The 26,400-nt window shown below is 32.8% G+C and overlaps 2 protein-coding genes across 2 annotated transcripts in view; both read right to left on the bottom strand.

The window, feature by feature from the left end:
* The window catches only part of LOC134848127 (copine-5-like), a 546,303-nt gene that overhangs the window by 177,644 nt on the left and 342,259 nt on the right, over positions 1-26,400 (bottom strand). The gene's annotated exons all lie outside the window — the stretch shown is intronic.
* On the bottom strand, positions 3,611-26,181 carry LOC134848121 (neuromedin-B receptor-like). Its single transcript, XM_063865469.1, has 5 exons — positions 26,068-26,181; positions 24,800-24,950; positions 13,144-13,328; positions 12,392-12,627; positions 3,611-3,758 (listed from the first exon to the last, which is right to left on the bottom strand). The coding sequence occupies exons 2-5, from the start codon at positions 24,867-24,869 to the stop codon at positions 3,611-3,613; spliced, it is 639 nt and encodes a 212-aa protein (XP_063721539.1). The 5' UTR covers positions 24,870-24,950; positions 26,068-26,181.

The raw sequence follows: 26,400 nt of genomic DNA, 5'->3' as shown, positions 1-26,400 counted from the left end.
AAAGAGAGAGAGACAAAAGCAAGAAAAAGAGAAAGAGAAAAAAAAAAACAATTTTCTTTTTTAGTATAAACTCAATGTTTTTTATGGAATTTGAAGCTATATACGTTTTCTAATGTTCTTGCTTTAGTTTTTTTTGATATTTCTTTAAGCAATGGGAAATCTACGTTTCTACCCCCATCTAATTTTCACAGCATTTCAACTTCAAAACTGCTGTTAGAGACTTTTTTAACACCCCAGGAGCTATCCAGGTACTTCAGAGTTTGCTAATTTGCAGACATTTTTTAAAAAGAAATTTCTTACTCTAATTATAATTGGCCATAAAAAAAAATTGGATAACTCATTTGATAGTTCATTTGATCTCATATCAAAATTAAAAACAAAACCCAAGCGTAAATAAACAAAATGATAGCGAAAATATTTTCATTTAATTTTCTCAGGTGCACAGGTCATTTAAATGAAAGGAACAAAATCAAAATTTTTGAGCATAGTTCAATTAGTGTACATCAGATCTACACGAGAAGCTTTTGCTGCTTCAATTTTTCTGTTTTTCGTTCAATTTTATAGACACATTCATGTGCTATCATTGTCAAGGTGGTCCTTGAACCGTGACGCAAACCTGTTTTTGACAATAATCAATAATTTAAAATGGTCTGAGAATTTCAGTCATCGTGAAGGTAGAATTTTAGAGAGAAGAAAGAGAGAAAACAATATGAATTTAGTATAAGTGCAGTATTGTTTTTCTGGGATAGCAAAAAAAGATAACATTTCCAAAAAAATCAGTTTTTGGAAGAAAAAATTAGAAAAAATTACTCAAGCTTTCTAATGACCTTGGCTTAGGTTTCTTGTTTTGAGATTTCAGTTAAACAAAGAGATTAACTTTTACTGCATCGCATTTTCACTGATTCGAAACTCAAAAACTGCTGTCAGATTTTTTGTACTTTTGAAGAATCCCATTTTTTGGACTTCAGGGTTGGTTAATTCGCAAACAGATTTCAAAAGGAATTTTTTTCAAAATATTTAATTGCCCATAAGTTTTTTGAAAGCAATAGCGTGTTTCTTTTTCCCGGCGTTATCAAGATTGAAAACGGCGCTAAATTGCAAACAAACAAAATGATACCAATTAACTTTCAAAACTTTTTTCTCAGGTGGAAAGTCATTTAAATGAAAGGAACAAGATCAAGGTTTAATCGTTTGAATCATTTAGTTTTTCCTGATTTCTGTATCGCCGGATGTTCCATTTGTGCTTCCGGCAGATGTCGAACGCATGGGACCAATGTAACATTTCTCAGCTACCCAGATCTTACTGGCTACAGATTTCTGCCACCATCGTCGGAACTGTTCCTGAAAACTTCCATCAGTTTTTTTCTACAGTGGTCAAATCAATCTCAATTATAGACACATTCATGTGCTATTATTGTCATGGTGGTCCTTGAACCGTGACGCAAACCTGTTTTTGACAATAATTTAAAATGGTCTGAGAATTTCAGTCATCGTGAAGGTAGAATTTTAGAGAGAAGAAAGAGAGAAAACAATATGAATTTAGTATAAGTGCAGTATTGTTTTTCTGGGATAGCAAAAAAAGATAACATTTCCAAAAAAATCAGTTTTTGGAAGAAAAAATTAGAAAAAATTACTCAAGCTTTCTAATGACCTTGGCTTAGGTTTCTTGTTTTGAGATTTCAGTTAAACAAAGAGATTAACTTTTACTGCATCGCATTTTCACTGATTCGAAACTCAAAAACTGCTGTCAGATTTTTTGTACTTTTGAAGAATCCCATTTTTTGGACTTCAGGGTTGGTTAATTCGCAAACAGATTTCAAAAGGAATTTTTTTCAAAATATTTAATTGCCCATAAATTTTTTGAAAGCAATAGCGTGTTTCTTTTTCCCGGCGTTATCAAGATTGAAAACGGCGCTAAATTGCAAACAAACAAAATGATACCAATTAACTTTCAAAACTTTTTTCTCAGGTGGAAAGTCATTTAAATGAAAGGAACAAGATCAAGGTTTAATCGTTTGAATCATTTAGTTTTTCCTGATTTCTGTATCGCCGGATGTTCCATTTGTGCTTCCGGCAGATGTCGAACGCATGGGACCAATGTAACATTTCTCAGCTACCCAGATCTTACTGGCTACAGATTTCTGCCACCATCGTCGGAACTGTTCCTGAAAACTTCCATCAGTTTTTTTCTACAGTGGTCAAATCAATCTCAATTATAGACACATTCATGTGCTATTATTGTCATGGTGGTCCTTGAACCGTGACGCAAACCTGTTTTTGACAATAATCTAAAATGGTCTGAGAACTTCAGTCATCGTGAAAGATAGAATTTTAGAGAGAAGAAAGAGAGAAAACAATTTGAAGTTAGTTTAAATGCAGTATTTTTTTTCTGGGATAGCAAAAAAAGATTACATTTCCACAAAAACCAGTTTTTGAAGAAAAAAAATTAGAAAAAATTACTCAAGCTTTCTAATGACCTTGGTTTAGTTTTCTTGTTTTGAGATTTCAGTTAGCCAAAGACAATAATTTTTACCGCATCGCATTTTCACTGATTCGAAACTCGAAAATTGCTGTCAGATTTTTTGTACTTTGAAGAATCCCATTTTTTGGACTTCAGAGTTTGTTAATTTGCGGACAATTTTCAGCCATAGGCATGTTAAAACACCATAAACATGTTGAAACAGAATGAAAAAGGTCTTTGCAAAAAATACTTGGTACTAGATTGACCTAATGTTAAATAGAAAAAATGAAAAAATAATCAATATAACCTTTAGTAGCTGTAAGAATTTTATTTTCTCCATTTTCATTTTGTAGATTTCATATGTTTTCTGCTGAAGATGATTTTTTAGTCTCACATTACTTCTTTATTTTTCGTTTTGTTTCTTTCCAGCGGGAATTTCCAAATAACCTTCTAGTTACTTGTAAAATCCACTAACGCGACAACGATTGTGCTCCCGACTAAATCTTGTTCCATTTGCTGCAACGGTTTTTTATTGGGTTTTTCGGGTTTTCATTGGGTTTTCACTTTTAGATCTCTTCTGCTAGCTTCACCCTTTACGAATAAGAGGCTACTTTGCAGACATTCTTTTGGTTTCCTAAGACGCCTTTGCGCTGGTTCCGGTTTTTGGCGAAATTGGGCTGGTTCCGTTTTTATGGCCCTTGAAATTTAGCTGGTCTACCGCTAGCACATTTGCTCGTACTCCTAGCTGGTGACTGTTTTGCTTGACTCTCACGACTGCTGTGATATTGACAACTTGTTCTTTTGTAGAAAAACTTGTTCAATTGCTCACTTAGATTAAGAAGTCGTCGAATTTTGGCACTAGGATGTTACGCCGCTTAAGAAGTTTAACCGAAAATTTTTTTAGTTTTTACTATATAATTTCTTGTTTCTCGAGGAGTTTCAACACTTCCTCGATAGCGGTGTTTCAGTTTATCTTTGATAGTTTCGTTTTTTCTCTTTTCATGGTCTACCTCATTTGATGTTTTTGGGCTATCAAACTTAAAAAACGACGCCCATCCGAAAATAAACAAAATTATAGCGAATTTTTTTTTTCGGGTACAAGATTCAAATAAATAAAAGGAACAGGATCAAGTTTTATGCATAACTCATTTAGTTTTTCTTGATTTCTGTATCGGCGGATGTTCCATTAGTGCTTCCGGCAGATGTCGAAGGCATGGGACCAATGTACGTTTTCTCGGCTCCCCAGATCTTACTGGCTACATATTTGTGCCACCAACGTCGGAACGGTTCCTGAAATCTGAAATAAAAAGATGCTTAAAACTACCATCAGTTTTTTTTCTACAGTGGTCAAATCAACCTCATTTAAAGTTCATCATAGAGGTTTCTGAGGTTGCGATACTTAAATGCGAACTAGAAATTCAACAAAAGATTTTAACTATACCATATGTTTGATAAAAACACAATGAAAAATGTCTTTGCAAAAAAATACTTGGTACTAGATTGACCTTATGTTAAATAGAGAAATTAATCAAAATAACCTTTAGTAGCTCTAAGAGTTTTATTTTCTCCAGTTTCGTTTGTTAGATTTTATATGTTTTCTGCTGAAATTAATCTTTTAATCTCACAATACTTCCTTATATTCTACTTTGCTTATTTGCAGCGGGGTTTTCATTTGGTTTTTAATTTAAGGGCTTTCCTATTAGTTTCACCCTGTACGATTAAGAGACTACTTTGCAGACGTTATTTTGGTTTCCTAAGTCTCCTTTGCGCTTGTGAAGACTTCTCGTTCTAGAAATTGGGCTGGTTCTTTTTTTTATGGCCCTTGAAATTTATTTGGTCTACCGCTGGCATATTTGCACGTCCTCCTGGTGACTCTTTTGCTTGATTCTCACGACTGCTGTGATATTGAAAACTTTTGTACAAAAAATTGTTTTTTGTTGCTCACTTAGATTAAGAAGTACTCGTCTTTGGCAGTAGGATATTCCACCTCTTTAGAAAATGAACTGACTCTTTTTGTTTTTACGATGTAATTTCTTGTTTTACGAGGAGTTTCAACACTTCCTTGTTAGCGGTGTTTCGTTTTATCTTTGAGAAATTCGTTTTTTAATTTTTGATTGTCTACCTCTTTTTGACTTGGCTCTCATTTCGAGGCCAAATTGTCAATTTTGTGAATTGTAAGCGTATTCCGCTACAAGGACGCTCGCCGATTGTTCTTCGTTTGTTTTTTTTTCATACATTTGATTGTTCCGACAAAACTTTATCATGTTTAAAGACTTGTCTCTGGAATCCAGGAACATATAGACAAAAAATTGTGAGCCTAACCAGTGTACAGTCTGGCCTCGTAATTCTTTGGTATCAAGTTTATCAATTCTATGTTTTTTGCTGCTATACACCATGTTTTCTCTTGATGTTATTTTGGATACATCCTGTAGGTCCTGGTTTCCGCGTCCATACAATTCGACCAAAAAAATTTCAGCCAAAAGTATGCAGACAATTCAGTCCGAGACAATTAAGCCAATAATAGTGACCACAGCAGTCGCGCCAACGAAGTTTAGAGCCGGTTATCGCGCGCCCACCGGCGACCTTAAACTGGACTGTTTTGTCTTGGATTGTTTTTTCCTCCATTACATGATTTTTGGGACTATTTTGTTTGGACTGTTTTGTATGGGACTGTTTTGTATATGCACCAAAAACAGTGCATTTTCGTTGACTTCAATTAGTTTTCAAGGTAGCAGGTAGAACTTTGAATTCCAATGACTGTTTTGACTTTGTTTTGAACACAGAACATAAATCACAATTTTATGCGGTTGCAATCTTCTCCGGATTTGCTGGTGTTGTTAGGAACATCGATTGCTTGATCTGTTCATTTTCATAAGCTGAAGGTTTTTACAATGGCCGGACATCTGAGAATATCCTACGCGCCTATTGACTAAGTCTGCTCTCCCGTTGTGGATGTCTGCTTGCGATGTCTGTTTTTATTTTTGTTAAGCTTCGTGTTTTAGTTCATTAATAGTTCGTTTAGTTCCGACTTCGTAACGGAAGTAACGGAAAACTTGTGCTCGGATGGCAATTTTTTGGTAATTTTTGAGACAAGTTTCGAATTCCTAACTAGCCATTTTTGACATATGATTTATAATCATTCAAAGCGCAGTGTTGTCTTGAGCTTGAATTTAAAAAAATCTTTTACCTGTGATTTTTTTGTAGAAAAGTTATGTGGGTTTAAAGATTGCCATTTCGGACAATTTGGGACAATTAACGCGCGATATATTTCGCGCTATTTACGTGTAAGCAGCGATTTAATACGTCTTAAAAAATCGTTCCAAGTTGGTTGAAGCAAGTTTATTTGCCCTGCTTGATTTGTCACTAAGAGCAAAAACTACCACTTTGTAGTTTATATGGCGTGTGGGTGATAATTTTCACAAAAAAAATATAAACTGAAAAAAAACATCATTTTATTATATTTACTTTTTTTTTCATTTTAATACAGCTCCATAGACCTTAAGGGGCAGTCGGAAAAATCAGGGCTTCGCCCTGATACGGTCAGTCTTGTTTGTAGTTCTTTTTCAACAATCATTATGTATTCTTTTGTTCCAACCAAGTATTTTGGCTTATTTTTTTTATGATCAAAATCCATGCGATATCTATTATTCAAAAATTTTATATTGGAATTTAGAGTGAATATAGTGAATAAAAAGTTATTTTGGATTGTTTTTAAATGTTTAACTCTTTTTTCCAAATCGAGGACGTGTATCATATCATACGAAATTTAGAGCCGGTTATCGCCGCGAAGCGGTGACTCGCGTATAGCGCGCCCACCGGCGACCTTAAACCGAGCAATATCTTCAATTCCAATTTTTTTCTTTCGAATCTAGCGTTTTGTAAAACTAACTGAAATGTCTCAGGCTGAATTTTCTGACTTTTCAATTGGCTGAATTGTCTTTGTCCGAATTGTCTGTGCGCCTTTTACTGCTAGATTCACCGAGGTTTTAATTTTGTCATATGGCCATTGTTACTCTTGAATGATCCTAACAGTTTCACTGTTCTCTTTGGTGGGTTTTCGTTTTTTTTTGTGTGTGCTAATCGGGATCACTGTCTCATCGGAAAAATTGAATCCTAATTTTTTTTGTCGTCAAATTTTTTTTATATCATTTTTAGTTTTATAATTTTCATTTAGAAATCGATTTTTTTGTCCTGTTTTTTTCCTCCATTTTGTCAGCTTCAAAAAACACTTAAAATTCAAAGTGAACCAGAAAAACGGATTACATTTTAATCCGTAAGTGTTTTGATAGGTGATTTTTTGGGTGCATTCTCTAAAACTGCGTGAAGGAGCAAAAATTTATCGTGGCATTCCTCGACCGACCAAATAGAATTGCATTGTTTGACTGTTTCGGTAACGAACTAGCCATAGCATGCTTAGATTCTACCAAAGTTAAGTATAAGCCTTTTTTCGGAGTTGAATATTGACTCATTTTCTCCTTGTTGGTCAGTTTTTAACCTTTGTAGACTTTGCTCCTACTATCAGTGCATTTTCGTTGACTTCAATTAGTTTTCAAGGTAGAAGGTAGAACTTTGAATTCCAATGACTGTTTTGACTTTGTTTTGAACACAGAACATAAATCACAATTTTATGCGGTTGCAATCTTCTCCGGATTTGCTGGTGTTGTTAGGAACATCGATTGCTTGATCTGTTCATTTTCATAAGCTGAAGGTTTTTACAATGGCCGGACATCTGAGAATATCCTACGCGCCTATTGACTAAGTCTGCTCTCCCGTTGTGGATGTCTGCTTGCGATGTCTGTTTTTATTTTTGTTAAGCTTCGTGTTTTAGTTCATTAATAGTTCGTTTAGTTCCGACTTCGTAACGGAAGTAACGGAAAATTTGTGCTCGGATGGCAATTTTTTGGTAATTTTTGAGACAAGTTTCGAATTCCTAACTAGCCATTTTTGACATATGATTTATAATCATTCAAAGCGCAGTGTTGTCTTGAGCTTGAATTCAAAAAAATCCTTTACCTGTGATTTTTTTGTAGAAAGTTATGTGGGTTTAAAGATTGCCATTTCGGACAATTTGGGACAATTAACGCGCGATATATTTCGCGCTATTTACGTGTAAGCGGAGATTTAATACGTCTTAAAAAATCGTTCCAAGTTGGTTGAAGCAAGCTTATTTGCCCTGCTTGATTTGTCACTAAGAGCAAAAACTACCACTTTGTAGTTTATATGGCGTGTGGGGGATAATTTTCACAAAAAAAAATTTAAACTGAAAAAAAAATCAATTTATTATATTTACTTTTTTTTCATTTTAATACAGCTCCATAGACCTTATGGGGCAGTCGGAAAAATCAGGGTTTCGCCCTGATACGGTCAGTCTTGTTTGTAATTCTTTTTCAACAATCATTATGTATTCTTTTGTTCCAACCAAGTATTTTGTCTTATTTTTTTTATGATCAAAATCCATGCGATATCTATTATTCAAAAATTTTATATTGGAATTTAGAGTGAATATAGTGAATAAGAAGTTATTTTGGATTGTTTTTAAATGTTTAACTCTTTTTTCCAAATCGAGGACGTGTATCATACCGGCGAAATTTAGAGCCGGTTATCGCCGCGAAGCGGTGACTCGCGTATAGCGCGCCCACCGGCGACCTTAAACCGAGCAATATCTTCAATTCCAATTTTTTTCTTTCGAATCTAGCGTTTTGTAAAACTAACTGAAATGTCTCAGGCTGAATTGTCTGAATTTTCAAATGGCTGAATTGTCTTTGTCCGAATTGTCTGTGCGCCTTTTACTGCTAGATTCACCGAGTTTTTAATTTTGTCATATGGCCATTGTTACTCTTGAATGATCCTAACAGTTTCACTGTTCTCTTTGGTGGGTTTTCGTTTTTTTTTGTGTGTGCTAATCGGGATCACTGTCTCATCGGAAAAATTGAATCCTAATTTTTTTTGTCGTCAAATTTTTTTTATATCGTTTTTAGTTTTATAATTTTCATTTAGAAATCGATTTTTTTGTCCTGTTTTTTTCCTCCATTTTGTCAGCTTCAAAAAACACTTAAAATTCAAAGTGAACCAGAAAAACGGATTACATTTTAATCCGTAAGTGTTTTGATAGGTGATTTTTTGGGTGCATTCTCTAAAACTGCGTGAAGGAGCAAAAATTTATCGTGGCATTCCTCGACCGACCAAATAGAATTGCATTGTTTGACTGTTTCGGTAACGAACTAGCCATAGCATGCTTAGATTCTACCAAAGTTAAGTATAAGCATTTTTTCGGAGTTGAATATTGACTCATTTTCTCCTTGTTGGTCAGTTTTTAACCTTTGTAGACTTTGCTCCTACTATCAGTGCATTTTCGTTGACTTCAATTATTTTTCAAGGTAGAAGGTAGAACTTTGAATTCCAATGACTGTTTTGACTTTGTTTTGAACACAGAACATAAATCACAATTTTATGCGGTTGCAATCTTCTCCGGATTTGCTGGTGTTGTTAGGAACATCGATTGCTTGATCTGTTCATTTTCATAAGCTGAAGGTTTTTACAATGGCCGGACATCTGAGAATATCCTACGCGCCTATTGACTAAGTCTGCTCTCCCGTTGTGGATGTCTGCTTGCGATGTCTGTTTTTATTTTTGTTAAGCTTCGTGTTTTAGTTCATTAATAGTTCGTTTAGTTCCGACTTCGTAACGGAAGTAACGGAAAATTTGTGCTCGGATGGCAATTTTTTGGTAATTTTTGAGACAAGTTTCGAATTCCTAACTAGCCATTTTTGACATATGATTTATAATCATTCAAAGCGCAGTGTTGTCTTGAGCTTGAATTCAAAAAAATCTTTTACCTGTGATTTTTTGTAGTAAAGTTATGTGGGTTTAAAGATTGGCATTTCGGACAATTTGGGACAATTAACGCGCGATATATTTCGCGCTATTTACGTGTAAGCAGAGATTTAATACGTCTTAAAAAATCGTTCCAAGTTGGTTGAAGCAAGCTTATTTGCCCTGCTTGATTTGTCACTAAGAGCAAAAACTACCACTTTGTAGTTTATATGGCGTGTGGGGATAATTTTCACAAAAAAAAATTTAAACTGAAAAAAAATCAATTTATTATATTTACTTTTTTTTTCATTTTAATACAGCTCCATAGACCTTAAGGGGCAGTCGGAAAAATCAGGGCTTCGCCCTGATACGGTCAGTCTTGTTTGTAGTTCTTTTTCAACAATCATTATGTATTCTTTTGTTCCAACCAAGTATTTTGGCTTATTTTTTTATGATCAAAATCCATGCGATATCTATTATTCAAAAATTTTATATTGGAAATTAGAGTGAATATAGTGAATAAAAAAATTTTTTGGATTTTTTTAACATGTTTAACTCTTTTTTCCAAATTGAGGACGTGTATCATATCATACTAACTGTACTCTAGACCAGATGATTCACAAGTAATTTTCTAATGTTCGAATAAAAAAAAACTAAACCGCAGGTAGAACTTTATGACAACCGATAAACTAATTTAGTAGGTGTACTTAGTGTACTTAGTGGCGTCGTAAGGAACTCTTATGACGGTGTCGCTTTCTTAATGATTTTCTTTGGTCAGCATTAAAAATTCTCAAAATTTTTGATGAAACTTGCTTGGCTAATTTTTTGAGCCTCAGATGATTTTAGTTGCATAAGTGTTCGTGCTCAAAAAAAAACATTACGAGGCCGAAGAATGCACTGGATAGGCGAAAAATTGTGTGTCTATATGTTTCTTGATTCCAGAAACAAGTCTCTAAACATGTTAAAACTTTGTCAGAACGATCAAAGAGAATGATTGAACAAAAGAAAAACAGAGGGAGCGTCCTTGTTGCGGAATCCCTTTACAGTTCACAAAACACACAGTTTGGCCGCGTTATGACTCTAGATCGTTAATTTTTGCAACTATTTCTCTTTATTTCTTACGCCGTTTAATTTATTACTCACTACGAGGCCAAACTGTGCACTGGATAGGCGCACAATTTGGTTTTATTTTGGTCTCTGGAGTCCAGACATGAGTCTTTAAAAATGCTAAAACTTTGTCGGAACGATCAGACACAACGAAAGAACAAAATATAGACCAAAATGGAGCGTCCTTGTGGCGAAATTTGCTCACAACCCGGGTGGACCTCCACAGACCGGAAATGCTAATCATACAGTTCCATAAAATAAGTCTATGAAAAAAAATATAAGGAAATTGTATGACTAATGTTTTCTTAAGTCAAAAAAAATTCCAAGTAATTTTGATTTTTTTTGTTTTTTTTTTCATTCAAAAATCGAATTTTTTGTTCAAAAAAATTTTTTCAAGAAAAAGTTTTTGCATGCATACGTTTTTTAGTGCATAACTAGTCCTGGATGAACTAATGTTGAATTTTTTTTTGATTTTCGCAAACAACGTTTTCAAAAAAACGCTTGAAACTCCTATTTTTGTATTGCAATCTTACGTATGACTTAATCAATGTATGACTTAATCAAAAAATCAAATTTTACAATAAATCATTGTTGAATTTTTTTTTGCCAAAATTCAAAAGTTGGTTACTTTTGTTATAATATTTGTGTAAGACAGCTCTAGGAACATTCAAGTTGTTTTCTGTGCATTGAAAATGCAAAACCATCCATTTTTTGCTGACTATAGCATATAGTAAACCAAGTTCTTCACTTGCGTTCGATTATGAACATAACCCAAAAATTTTCAGAAATAAAATTAAGAAAAAAAGTCAAGTTTTTTTGGTTTATTGTAAAACACTTGTCATACAAATTTCATATAATGGAAAAACCTTATCATAGAGATTTCATACAATTTTCTGTATCTATGGAAATTTGTGGATTTATGTGGAAAGAAGTTTTCGTCAACCCAGGAATTCGCAAAATACACAGTTTGCCATCTTAATGCTAAAACAGAGTTTGATGGATTGAGTGCCCGCGTTGACCAAAAGTGTTACTCATACAATTTCCATACATGAAAAAATGCTTATCATACACTCTCATTAGTATTTTTTCATTTATGGAAACTCTATGACTAGCATTTTTTGAACAAAAGACCTTGGTTACTCAAAAATAGAGAGACCAAAAGTTTGAATGTCTTGCAATAACAATGTATTCGACACGGCCTTTCTTGTCTTGAGTAAGTTTTACACGAAAGATATAACGAAACTATCAAACTTTTAAATGTTGGCAAAAATATTTAAATAGATTTTTTGAATTAGACGTTTTTATAAATCATGCATTGATCGAGGCATACAAAAACATGCCATAGAAAAAAAACGGGAAAAAACTCAATTTTTGTTGATATAGGACTACGTTATGCACATAAAAATCTTGCATTAAAAAAATCTTTTATAGTGTTTCTTTAGTACAAAAATTGTTGTGTGATTGAAAAAAAACAACAGTTTTTTTTTGGTGCAATTTTGAAACCAAAATGGAAAAAGGTTCTGCTGTCGCCATCAAAAAAAGGCTAGTCATAGAATTTCCATATATGGAAATTGGATAATCAGCATTTTTTGACAAAAAAGAATTTTTTTTTTCATTCAAGACGATATACCGAAACAAGAAAAAAATTCTTTGAAAGTTCGTTGAAGTCATTTTTGTAAAAAGTATGAAAATTGTATGGCTAGTAGTTTTTCATAGACTTTTTTAATGGAAATGTATGACTAGCATTTTAGGTCTATGGAGTCAATCCGGGTGTTTCTTATAACATATTCTAAGTTACTCTTTATCGCTTTCATAGTTTCCATCATCTCATCCTCAGGAAGTACAATTTTTTAGCACGCGCTCCCCACAAATTTATTATATATGGGCAAGTTTCTAGGGTAAGTTAGCGAGAAATGGCTGTCATTAAAATATACAAGAGAGAAAAATACGAGAGAAGGATATTGTGCTCGATATCGCTACTTTGTGATTGAATTTATAACAGCTACTCACTTGCGAGATATGAAAAGAATCAGAAGAGGGCTGACGTAAGCGTGTGACATGACCAAGCTAGTTTTCATTTCCTCCAGAACGAAGAAACCCAGATCCTGCTTGTATATTTTCCAGCCGAAGTCTTTCTCTCCAATCGCATACGTAGAGTACAGGTAGTAGTAGCTCTGTGGCGCCCAGCAGATAATCCAGAACACAGTTGAAAAAATCAGGGCAATTGTCAGGTTTCTGTTGCGTAGCTGGAAACAAAACAAACAGCAAGAGGCCATAGGAACATGCACATTCTTTAAAAGCGCAAACTGCATACTTATTTTCGCTTTGCGGAATTAGAAAAACGTTATTTTCAATCATGGTTTTTTCTGCTAGTTTTCAATTAAATGTATCATGTTTCAAACCAAACTGAGAAGATTTTCATTCAATGAAGGAAACGTCTAAATTCATCAGTGCTCTAGAGTTTCTTGCAGAGTGAAGGTACATTAAGCTGATTTAGTACAAACTTCTAGATACATTAAGCTGATTTAGTAATATAATTCTGATTTTTATGATGAAAGTTTTTTATTAGTTTCGGTCGGCTGATCATTAAAAATTAGAAAAAAACTTTCTATCTTGGAACAAATGTGCTTTAAATTCGATGAGTACCACCATCCAAAAAAAATTTTTAATCAAAAACTTGCGAAACTTCTTCAAAACAGGGATTTTCTACAGTTTTCGCTCCTTCCACGGTGAGTTTTGAAAAAGGACCTCAGAGGGTTTACCTTTCTGTTGCGACTGGCACCCATGAGTCGATATCCTGTGACAGAGTAGAGAGTGAGTGAGATGAGAGCGGGGACGAGATAGAAAAACACAGTGTCCAGTAGGTTTTTCACGTGAGCACTTTTGTACATCATTGAGGTACAGCTAACGTAGTTGGTGCCGAAATTAATCCACACTCGCGTTGAAGCTGAAAATGAGACAGTTGTGAGAAAAATCAATATTAGATTTTTGCGATGATATTTTAAATTGTAGCGTCCAATTTTCATCACTCCAAGCCTACCCGCACTGACAAAAATGGATTAGGATCGATTTTAGTATGAAAAAATACGTTGATTAAATTTAGATCGATTTTAGTATGAAACAAGTACAAAAGTTAAATAAAAAAGATGAAGATTGATTTGGAACGATTTAAAATCGATTAAAATTGATCTTAAATCCCAGCCAAAATAATTGATCCAAATCGATTTTAAATCAATTTAAATGCATTTTTTTCAGTCTAAATTTGTTTTCATTTTCAAGGGGATTAAAAAGGATTTAAATCAATTTAAATTGATTTTTTTCATTCGAGTTTTATCAGTTTCAAATTTTTATTGCATTATTTTCTTGCCTATCATTTTTCATTTTTCATCCATAGCGTATTGTAGCATAAAAAAAACCAAATAAAAAGACCAAAATATCGATAAAATATTATGATCTTCTTGCATATTTTGATTTCAAAAACTGATCTATATTTACCTTTTTCTTGATTCATTTCATAAGTTGTTGCTTAAAATCTGATTTACTTTCATGTTTTTCTATGATTTTTTTGCATATAATTGAGATTACAATTTAGTTTTACCTGACACTTTTCTGGTTTGTTACACAAGATTTTGCCCAGAATCTGATTTACAATGGTTTTCTATGATTTTATTGCAAATTTTTGAGTTTAAAACCTGACTTATGTGGATCATTTAAATAAATTCTATAACATCTGGTAAGAGTGTTTATGTTTAAAAAATCGAGAATATAAAATTCCAACCATTTTTCAAGGGGTATGTTTTTTTCGCCGTGTTAGTAAAAAAAAATCGATTTTAGAGTGTCGGAATTTTTTGGACACTTAAATCGATTTAAAATTTTCAAAAAGATCGATTTAAATCGATTTAAAATGGATTTAAGTGAGATTCTGATGGATTTAAGTGAGATTCGGATGGATTTTAGTGAGTCGGAAAATCCATCGAAATCGATTTAAATCGATTTTTCAGACACTTGAATTGATTTAAAAATTTCAAAAAGATCGATTTAAATCGATTTAAAATCCATTTAAGTTCGTAAAATGTACATGTTTAATCGATTTGGATCAAATTAAAATCGCTTTAAAATCAATTTAAATCGACCGGAAACAATTTCTGTCAGTGCGGGTAACTTTTTGCCTTCAGAAACATTTTAACAAAATTTTGGATTGCTCAGCTAGCCTAATAAAAATCAAAAATGCGTCGTCGTTTACGTGGCAAATAACACAGAATGCTCCGATCAATTTAAAATTTGCTGTAACTTTGTGTGATTTTCTCTTTCGTTTTCTAAGGTTGTTTTCATAGGAGGTTAATTTAGGCGATATTTTAATTTAATTGAGTACGGAAAACAAACGTCAAAAGTACAGTACTGAAAATTAATTTTGCTTTTTCTGCCCCACGGCAAACTAAGGTCTGACACATATAACTAATCAGCCCAGTTTTTCCAAAGACTTTGACTGGAATCTTAATCATTACCGAAACGTCCTCGATATGTTATACCACTCGATGCCTTCCTCTTTGAACTGGCTGATTTTTTGTAAAGTTTTTAGAACAAAGTGCATTTATATTGCACATCACAAAAATTTATTGAATAAACCGGCATGATTCACACATGTAAAAAATTAAAATAGATTTGCTTTATCTCAGTTCTATGAGTGTTTTTGGAGTGAAATTGAGTCTAGAAATCTAGATTCGAGAACATGTGTGAACTGAAACAAAAGTAAATTTTTGTGATTGATTTGGATCAAGAAAAATAGTCAAACATCTGAGAGGAGATATGCTGCATCAGATGTTTTTGTTTTTCTTGCTAATGATTTCAAAAATGTGTACCTTTAGGCTTTCTAACAAGAAAAAAAAGCTAGCTCTGATATTGACACTTCAAAAAAAATTCACAATATAATTTAAGATCAAATGACTGTCATAGTTTTTTTCTAAAATAATTGTGTTCATCACATCATTGCTTACTCATGTACTTGTCTTCTTTACTTAATAATTTTTTTATTGGTTCTTTAACGACGTCTACAAGCAGGGGCAGATTTAAGGGGGGGGGGCGGGGGGCGGACGCCCCCCCCCCCCCCCTCAGGGATTCGACCCCCCTGCCGACCCAAAGGGTCCCCCCTTTGATACTTTTTCAGAAATCCATTTTTGGCCGACCGACCCTAAAATTTTCCTAAGGGCGCCTTGGGCGCCAATATATACTAACTTTGAGGGGGAGCGCGCCAAAAAAACGCAATTTTTCTGTCAAAATTTTTCAAAAAGTGCCCAAAAACGGCTTTTTTGACTGTTTTTTTCAAAAGTTTGCCTGCGGCGCAGAAAATTTAGCCAAAATAGGGGCAAAACAGTACTTTGGTAGAAACGGTAGAGCTCAAAAAATCAATTTGGTCGACCTAAAAAAAAAAAAAAGTTCGTCAAAATTTTGGAAAATTTTTTGAAAATCCGCCCCCCCCCCTCGAGAAAATCCTAGATCCGCCCCTGTCTACAAGTTTTTCTTCAATTTTCTCAATTTTTTTATGCTTTTTTAGCAAATATTTTTGCTACTCAGAATGAGGTAGATGAAGCCTTGTCTAAATGAAGCCTTCTCTAGTTTATACATGATTACGTAGTGTTTCAACAATCTTTAGAACAGAATTTTAAAAGTTCTTTGAGTTAAACCTGTTTTTTTTTCAAAAAATAACTTTCATTATCCGTTTTTGGAGATTTTACCGTTTGTTGGCTTTTTTCCTTTTTGGGCTATCCAAATTGCATTTTCTTCCTCATATAGTAACCTCACATGTCATTTATTTTCTTCTAGCTTAGTTTGGACGATGCCTTTGGTGGGTATTCTGAAACTTAATGGCGAGGGTTTGTTTTAGATTACTGTTTGAAACCTTTTAATTTGTTTTCACCTTTTTTGGTCAAAGTGTGACATGGGTTCCATTTTGCTGATTTAAAAAAACTCGTGTTTTTGTTTTATTTGTTCCAGTTTGTTACTTGTAAGAAATATACTTTTTTTGAAACTTTATCAGTGTAAATTCCTTTAATTCAGGATTTTTGAGCGCGTTTTTGAATATAAACTGGGCAAGTACATCTGTTTTTAATTGCGCGTGGTCCTGATTTGCGTTAACATTTTGTATTTCTTCTTTTGTTATAAAATTTTTCTAGCTTCATTGCAGTCATAATGGCAACCAGCCAAAATTTTTAGTCCATTTTTTTCATTTTTAAGTGGTAACAAAACGTACTATACAAAAATCAAAAAATCATAAAATTGATTTAATTACAAAAAAAAACTTGTGCACGAGAATCTTGAGAAAAAGGTACATTCAATGGTTTTTTTCAGGGAATCCTAGCTTTTTTTGTTTTGGAAACTTTAAGTTAGTGCTCAATGCAGAAGGGTTGCGTATTTTGTTTTTTTTTTATGAACGGAATTTGGCTGTTGGAAAGTGACTAATTTTTTGTAAATTTTTGGTCGTAAAATTTTGGCCTATGAAGTCTAATACTGCTTTCTTTAGGGTGCTCTAGCAAAAAATTTTAAGTCAGTTTGAATATCGCTCCGAAAAAATCTATTGACTGACAAATAAAGAGACGGTAATTTTTTATTATTGATTCGTATACTGGAGGAATTGCAATGTACATCTCCAAACTAATCCCAACAGCGATATTATTTATTGAAAGTTGTTGCATTTTTCAATTACTACAAGGAGTTGTACTTATGACAAAGGTTGTATCGGGTTCCGCTGTACTACTATGCTGCAAATTGGTGTCGTTGATGGCAGAGATACTGTTGATGATGAGTTAGTGATGATAAGGTTGATTCTGGTTTGACCGATGATTCAATTATAAAAGTTGGTTCACCATAAGAGAAAGGAATCTTCATCCAGTTGGGAAGTCTGATCATGTTACGAGGATTAGGCAGAGAAGATATTCCTCAAAAAAACTGCACAAGCTGTCGAATCTTACGATGGCTAGCTACTTACTTGAACATAGTCTCCGTTTAGATATTGGCGTTTTTTATCTGTTTGGGGTATATTGCAGTTTTTGTTTGTCGTTAGGGTTTCAAATTCATCGTGTTTGATTTAGTTCATGAAACTCTAGTATGAAAATTTCTATTGGTCCCTCGAAACAATTGTCTTCCATCATTCTAACCATAAAAAAATTTTCCCTTTAGTCTGAGATTTTTTTATCAGAACTCGTTCACATTGAATTTTGTTTAGGATCAATAGCTAATTTGTAGGCTTGTCTGTTTCAGGTAGATCTTGCGAGTCATTTGCCTTTTGCCCTAAGTTTATTTGTTGGGATCGATGTTTTGATTGGGTACTTATGTTATGCTTTACATCCTTGTTTCCGATTCCTTGGTTTTCTGTTTTTTATATTTCTCTGTAAAAACTGTGAACAGTTTCTATGGTCTTCGATATGCTAGTTTTACTTCTACAAGGATGAAATTAGCAAAGGTTTCTTCAAATGTTTAATGATTTTTTATAGTATAATTTGTTAAAAAGGTTTATTGATGATCTCTAGAACATGAACGGTTCAAATTTTTAGAATAGTAATTTTTTGTGTACCCGCATCCAAGTTTAGGCGAAACTAACGATTATAACCGACTATTATGATGATTTTTTGACTATTATAATTGATTATAACTACCAAAACTGTATGTTGAAAAGATCTATAATTGATTACGTAGTGTTTCAACAATCTTTAGAACAGAATTTTAAAAGTTCTTTGAGTTAAACCTGTTTTTTTTTCAAAAAATAACTTTCATTATCCGTTTTTGGAGATTTTACCGTTTGTTGGCTTTTTTCCTTTTTGGGCTATCCAAATTGCATTTTCTTCCTCATATACTAAGCTCACTTGTCATTTATTTTCTTCTAGCTTAGTTTGGACGATGCCTTTGGTGGGTATTCTGAAACTTAATGGCGAGGGTTTGTTTTAGATTACTGTTTGAAACCTTTTAATTTGTTTTCACCTTTTTTGGTCAAAGTGTGACATGGGTTCCATTTTGCTGATTTAAAAAAACTCGTGTTTTTGTTTTATTTGTTCCAGTTTGTTACTTGTAAGAAATATACTTTTTTTGGAACTTTATCAGTGTAAATTCCTTTAATTCAGGATTTTTGAGCGCGTTTTTGAATATAAACTGGGCAAGTACATCTGTTTTTAATTGCGTGTGGTCCTGATTTGCGTTAACATTTTGTATTTCTTCTTTTGTTATAAAATTTTTCTAGCTTCATTGCAGTCATAATGGCAACCAGCCAAAAATTTTAGTCCATTTTTTTCATTTTTAAGTGGTAACAAAACGTACTATACAAAAATCAAAAAATCATAAAATTGATTTAATTACAAAAAAAACTTGTGCACGAGAATCTTGAGAAAAAGGTACATTCAATGGTTTTTTTCAGGGAATCCTAGCTTTTTTTGTTTTGGAAACTTTAAGTTAGTGCTCAATGCAGAAGGGTTGCGTATTTTGTTTTTTTTTATGAACGGAATTTGGCTGTTGGAAAGTGACTAATTTTTTGTAAATTTTTGGTCGTAAAATTTTGGCCTATGAAGTCTAATACTGCTTTCTTTAGGGTGCTCTAGCAAAAAATTTTAAGTCAGTTTGAATATCGCTCCGAAAAAATCTATTGACTGACAAATAAAGAGACGGTAATTTTTTATTATTGATTCGTATACTGGAGGAATTGCAATGTACATCTCCAAACTAATCCCAACAGCGATATTATTTATTGAAAGTTGTTGCATTTTTCAATTACTACAAGGAGTTGTACTTATGACAAAGGTTGTATCGGGTTCCGCTGTACTACTATGCTGCAAATTGGTGTCGTTGATGGCAGAGATACTGTTGATGATGAGTTAGTGATGATAAGGTTGATTCTGGTTTGACCGATGATTCAATTATAAAAGTTGGTTCACCATAAGAGAAAGGAATCTTCATCCAGTTGGGAAGTCTGATCATGTTACGAGGATTAGGCAGAGAAGATATTCCTCAAAAAAACTGCACAAGCTGTCGAATCTTACGATGGCTAGCTACTTACTTGAACATAGTCTCCGTTTAGATATTGGCGTTTTTTATCTGTTTGGGGTATATTGCAGTTTTTGTTTGTCGTTAGGGTTTCAAATTCATCGTGTTTGATTTAGTTCATGAAACTCTAGTATGAAAATTTCTATTGGTCCCTCGAAACAATTGTCTTCCATCATTTTAACCATAAAAAAATTTTCCCTTTAGTCTGAGATTTTTTTTATCAGAACTCGTTCACATTGAATTTTGTTTAGGATCAATAGCTAATTTGTAGGCTTGTCTGTTTCAGGTAGATCTTGCGAGTCATTTGCCTTTTGCCCTAAGTTTATTTGTTGGGATCGATGTTTTGATTGGGTACTTATGTTATGCTTTACATCCTTGTTTCCGATTCCTTGGTTTTCTGTTTTTTATATTTCTCTGTAAAAACTGTGAACAGTTTCTATGGTCTTCGATATGCTAGTTTTACTTCTACAAGGATGAAATTAGCAAAGGTTTCTTCAAATGTTTAATGATTTTTTATAGTATAATTTGTTAAAAAGGTTTATTGATGATCTCTAGAACATGAACGGTTCAAATTTTTAGAATAGTAATTTTTTGTGTACCCGCATCCAAGTTTAGGCGAAACTAACGATTATAACCGACTATTATGATGATTTTTTGACTATTATAATTGATTATAATTACCAAAACTGTATGTTGAAAAGATCTATAATTGATTATAATCGTGATATTTTCCAAGAGATTATAATCTCTTATAATCGATTATAATAGATTATAGTTGATACAAAAAACTCTTAAAATCATTTATAATCGATTGAAATTGATTATAATCTCTTATTTTGCCAAAAATTGTCAATTCAAAACTATATTCGAATTATATCTCATGGGTTACTATTTTTGTGTCAATAACAAAATCTCTAAAAATCTCTCTGAACACAAAGTTTTACCACGAAACAAAAGTTTCAAAGAGATCCTTTCTTTTTTTATTAGTGGAAAGATTCCCGCGGTAGATGAAAAACAAATTTTTTGAATCAATCATGAAACTAAATCATTTTGCTGAATATTTGGTGGTTAAAAAAGCTAAAATATGCATCTCAAAACAACTCTAATAGAGAAGAAATGGGAAAAGAAACCCTAACTGGAATTGATAGGAAAACTTTAGAAACATTTATCTCTTTTTTCATAGGAACCAACATCTACAAAAAGCATAAAGTATAAGCAAATTAGATGCAATTTCGAAGACAAAATGGACAAACAACAGGGATTATAATCAATTATAATCGATTATAATGGATTTTTGTACAAAACTAGGGATTTACAAATTTGAATAAAAATATTGAATTATAATCAATTATAATTGATTATAATTGTATCGAAAAATAGACGAAGAATTAACCGATTATAATCGATGATAATGGATTATAATTAATTATAATTTGATATTGAAAAGAGAGATTATAATCGATGATTAATTGATTAAAATCGATTGTTTCTCAATTTTAGTAAGACTGGTACTAAAATTGTAATATAATCGATTATTAACGCTTGAAACTGGATGCGGGTACATACTTTTCGAATATTATTTGCTGTAGTTGTTGCCACTTCCGTGAATTGGATTTGGTATTAAGGTTTTTGTTTATTTTGGTGTTCTGGATCTCTTGCTGTTACAGTTCAGATAACAATTGGAAATTCATGCTGACTAATTATTGTTTCTGTCATAGTATTGTGATGCTTGGGATCTCTTTGTTCATCGTAACTTTTTTTGAAGTGTTTTTCATGCAAAATTACTATTTTTGCTATGGTGATTGGCTAATATTTGATCTTTTTGTTTGAAAGAAACCTCATTCATCATTCGTTTTTATTTGGCTTGGTTGATTAATTTGTGCGTACCTTTTTCAATAATGATATCTTTTTTTTTGCATTTTGAATTTATTTTGCTAATTATGTATATATGCATAATTTTGCTAAATTATGTATATTCTTTTCTTCTGTTATAGGTTAGGAAATATCTTCTTGCTTTTGATTTTTAATGAGTTGTTTTTGTTTTTTAATTGGGATTTGTGGGGTGAGGTTTGCATAACTTGTTGTATCTTTAAACTATATGTACTTTCCAGCAAAATAGTGATTTTTGCTTTTGTTTGTAGTTGAACAAAATTTCCGACATACAAATTTGGTTTTCCTATTGAAGAAGGATTTGAGGCTGTCTTTTTAGTTTATTGCTTTTTGTTCCGACTTTCGATACGAAAGTAACGGACTATTTGTGCTCGGGGTGGGTTTTTTTTCTTCAGACAAATTTAGACTTTTTAATTAGCCATTTTTGACCAAATTTTTTAATATCATTCGAAAGGTATTGTTGTCCTGAGCTCAAATTTGAAAAGATATTTTACCTGTGATCATTTTTCGTAAAGTTACGGGGGTTTAAAGATTGCCATTTTGGCCAATTTGGGACAATTAACGAGCGATATATTTCGCGCTATTACTGCGTAAGCGGAGACTTAATCCGTCTTAGAAATTGTTCCAAATTGGTTAAAAGAAGCATATTTGCCATAATTGGTTTGTTACAAGGAGCGAAATTTATCCTTTTGTACTTTATATGGCATGTGGGGGGATGAAAAAATTTCATAAAAAGTTTCAAATTTTGGAAAAAAAATTTTTCATTTTGTTTTATTTCATTGAATTTTTTAATGCTGTTACTGCTCCATAAACCTTAAAAGGCAGTCGGAACATTCAGGGCTTCGCCCTGATACGAGCAGTCTTGTTAACTTATGAAATTGATGTCATAATTAGAATTTCTAACACTTCCTTTTTTAAGCACGAGTTTGAATGTTTTTTTTCTAAGGAAAGAATGGAGCACCTTTTTGCTCTGCGTTTTCTAGAGTGGTTTATTTCAAAATTGTTTCTTGTGTGTTGTCATGTTTGATGAAGTAGTTTTGTATTTAAATCAGTTATTACTTCAAATATAACTTACTGTTACTGCGTTCAAGTGGTCATCTACTGTGTAACAGGGTTCTGCACAAGCGAAAACTGTTTCTGGTTTGTTTGATGCTACAGGTTTTCCAACCATAAAGTATGAGCTAACTGTTGTTGGTAATGAATCTGTTTTGAGTAGATGTGTATATGTTGCTTGTTTTTGTTTTCTTGTATATAACTTTTGTAGTCATTTTTTGTTGCAATCATATTCTTGGTAGTTTTGCTACTTTCAGTTTTTGGTTTCAGTTGAAGCGGTATTTCATCGGCATCTGAAATTTTTTAAGTCCTCTGAAATTTTTTAAAATTAAATCATAATTTTATAAATTTCTATTAGTTTTATTTAAAACAAGAGTTTTTTAATTATTTATTTTCAATGGTCTTTTTTATCTACTTTGTTGCACTGCATTGTATCTTTGCGTTTTTCTCTTGTTATCAATGTTTTATTGTAGCATTTGTTCTTTTTTGCTGCAATTGAGCTGACAAGAATCTGTTTTTGCTTGTGGCTTCGGGTCTTGACTGTTGAAGAATTCAGTTTTTGTTAGTTTTGAAATTGATTTTTTAAATTATATTTTGTAAATTTTGCTGTGGATACGCTACTTCCATTATTTATTTCCAAATGAAACATCAGTGGTTTTTAGTGTCTTTTTGTCAGATACTTTGACACTTCGAACTTTAAATCATTTGTCTAAATTCTAATTGTCTGATCTTTTTGAATTCTTTTTATACTTTTTCTCGCCAGATATGATGATTTTGACTGAGTACATCTTTTTTGTCACGCCAACCTTTTAAACTCGGTTAGGCTCGGGCAGCTACTTATTCCGATATTAGGTCCAATCGTATTCTTACTCCTAATTCTTCAGTCGCTTAGATCTCCAGAAAAAAACAAAAAGCTAAAAAGATTAGGAGATCAACTTACATTTGAATTGGTTCAAACTTGTCTACTTTTAAAATAAGTAACCTAACAATATAAATTAATATTAATTAAAATATAAGCGTCATTTAACAAATCGGTAGCTGAGAAACAACGAATTTTAATATAAAAGGAAACTCCGATAGGTGGTTTTTTATTTTACCCCGATGACTGGCTTTACCAATCAGGATGTCTTGAGCATGTTATATAGCCGGCCTTATCCACTTTACTACAAGCACTTTAAAACAACCAATTTTTAAGGGTTAGCTTCAATGTGGGAAAATCTTCAATAATATTCAACTATTGGTTGTCTTTTGCTATACTCAAACTATTCTTAACCTCTACGCTATAACAAGCTATATTTTATCTTAATGTGAATGTTTTCCGTCAAAATTTGTGACTACAAAGACGAAATGAGATTCAAAGCATGGGTCACAATCTCGTAATTTCTTTTTGTCACGAAATACCGAATAACAAAATACAATATGGCAAAAACAGTGAGTAGAAACGCCTTTGAAGAGAACAATATCGTACCAAACGCCTCGTAAGAAACATGATCTCTAATCCAAAACTATCCTATGAGTTATGGATCCCGATCCTCTCAGGAGCAGTGTTGTTTCTTAGAAATAAAAAAAAACCAATTAGCTGTTTCAGAGGCATAAAAACCACACTTTAAATTTAGGTGAAATTTCTCAAAGATTTCGAATTTGAAGCGCGCGTCACTATCCTTTTCTTGATTTGAAAACAATTCCCTAACAAGACTGCTCGTATCAGGGCGAAGCCCTGAATGTTCCGACTGCCTTTTAAGGTTTATGGAGAAGTAATAACATTAAAAAATTCAATGAAATAAAACAAAATGAAATATTTTTTCTAAAATGTGAAATTTTTCTATGAAAATCATCCCCCACACGCCATATAAAGTACAAAAGGATAGATTTTGCTCCTTGTAACAAACCAATTAGGGCAATTAAGCTTCTTTTAACCAATTTGGAACGATTCCTAAGACGGATTAACTCTCCGCTTACGCGTTATTAGCGCGAAATATATCGCGCGTTAATTGTCCCAAATTGGCAATCTTTAAAACCTTGTAACTTTACGAACAATAATCACAGGTGAAACATCTTTTCAAATTTGAGCTCAAGACAACAATACCTTTCGAATGATATTAAAAATTCTGTCAAAAATGGCTAGTTAAAAAGTCGAAATTTGTCTGAAGAAAAAAAAACCCACCCCGAGCACAAATATTCCGTTACTTTCGTATCGAAAGTCGGAACAATAATGATTGTTTTGATTAAAAAAATGAATGCCGAGAAGACGCATGTCATTCGTCTTAGTCAAAATCAGATAAGTTAAAATTAGACATTAACTCGAATTGATTTTTTTTTTATAAGTTCGACACAAACGATCATTTTGATCAAACAAATTGAAAAAAAAACATGCGTAGGAGACACACGTCGTTTCTCTCAAATAACGTTATATCAGTTAATTTGAAATTTGGTTTTAATCTAAATACGTACCTGCTGCAAAAACAGCAACCAGCAAAGCAGTAATCGCCCAACATAGAACCATTCGCACTTTCCTACTCATAATCTGCTTGGCATATGTCGGCCAGCAGACTGCTATGTATCTGTCCACGGCCAAAACTAACACACAAGGCGCTGTAGCATACTAGAATAAAAAAAGGAAAACATAATACTTAAAAAACAAAATGTCAGTATTTGAATGGACAAAAAAGTACACTTTTAAAAAGTAGGCAATATAAAAAAAACTAGGCAACCTCAAAAAATTTGAAAAAATATATTGCGTTTCGAATTAAAATACCCGGGTTTAAGTTGCCTGGAAATTCAGAAATATATCATATATCTTTCAATTATTTGCATCCTTGTATAATTCAATTAACTGGTTTTCAATTAATTGTTGCACATTTTTCACAATTTTGCGCAAAGCATAATCTTTGTGTTGATCTCTTCAAAAATTTGAGTAAGGACTCTCGCGGTATGAAAGAGTCAACAATGAAACTCATTTATACGTGTGCATATATTTGGATAAGTGTTTTTTTTTTATTTTTATCAAAATAATTCCGCTCAAAACCCCGAATTCTAGCATGCATGACACGGACAAAGAACTTGTAACTTTTTATTTTCAACAAGCAAACGAATGAAATTTTTCTTCACGTTTTGCTGTTTTCTCTGCACCTATTTTTTATACAGGATTTAATTTTTGACACATATCAGTTAAAACTACTTGGAAGGACTCAGCAGGGCCAAACTGGAGAAGTGGCAGGCATAAATTAACGAGTATATCATAATTAGTTTGTGTCGATGCTGTGGAGCATTCTTGCAAACATTGTACAAGAAATGAATTTTAGGGCTAAATTTTTTGGGGAACCGATGAGCTCTAGTTACTATTTATACCGCCAAAAAATGAGAGGCAATTGAATTGAAAAAAATATACCTGATCCAGCTTCAGAAAACTGGATCGAAATGAGCCAATAAAAGAAATTCTATTTCAATTTTTTCGATGTTAATGTTCCAATCCATGCAGAATGTTTTTCTTAGCAGTTATGTTGTCTCTAAGTTCTGTCCAATTTTCTGGCAAAAGATCCCAAGAACTTTAGATGCCCAGGTCGTTAAAAGGGATATGACGTTTTTGGCAGCCGGACTAAATAACCTTTTTGATTTTTTTATTTGTCAATTTTCGGTAGCAAAAATAGTACGTCGAGCTCATCAATTCCCAAAAAAAAACAATTTAAACCCAAAGCGAAAAATTTGAGAAAAGATTTTACCTGAGCAAAGAGAACGCGAAAGAAATTGCATGCGCATTCCACATATAAGTTTTTGAAGTAGTACTGTCGAATAGCTTCCACAATCTTGCCCTTTCAGCAATGGACTTTTGCATCTTAGGAAACCAGCAATGAAGTGTTTTTTGGATTTTAACTTACTATTCAATCCTAGATATCATGGATGTTTTACAGCTAGACATATAAATTAAGTAGAATATTCTCCAAAATATATATCAATTTGCAAGTTCAAATGTTTGTTCGGAATGTATAGATTGTACTCATATAGTTTGGAATGAAAAATAGTTGAGCATTTAAAAGTATGAAAAAAATTTAAAA

This window comes from Symsagittifera roscoffensis, chromosome 6 (genome assembly GCF_963678635.1).
Source record: "Symsagittifera roscoffensis chromosome 6, txSymRosc1.1, whole genome shotgun sequence".
NCBI lineage: Eukaryota > Metazoa > Xenacoelomorpha > Acoela > Convolutidae > Symsagittifera > Symsagittifera roscoffensis.
This window is presented reverse-complemented; position numbering and strand designations above follow the sequence as displayed.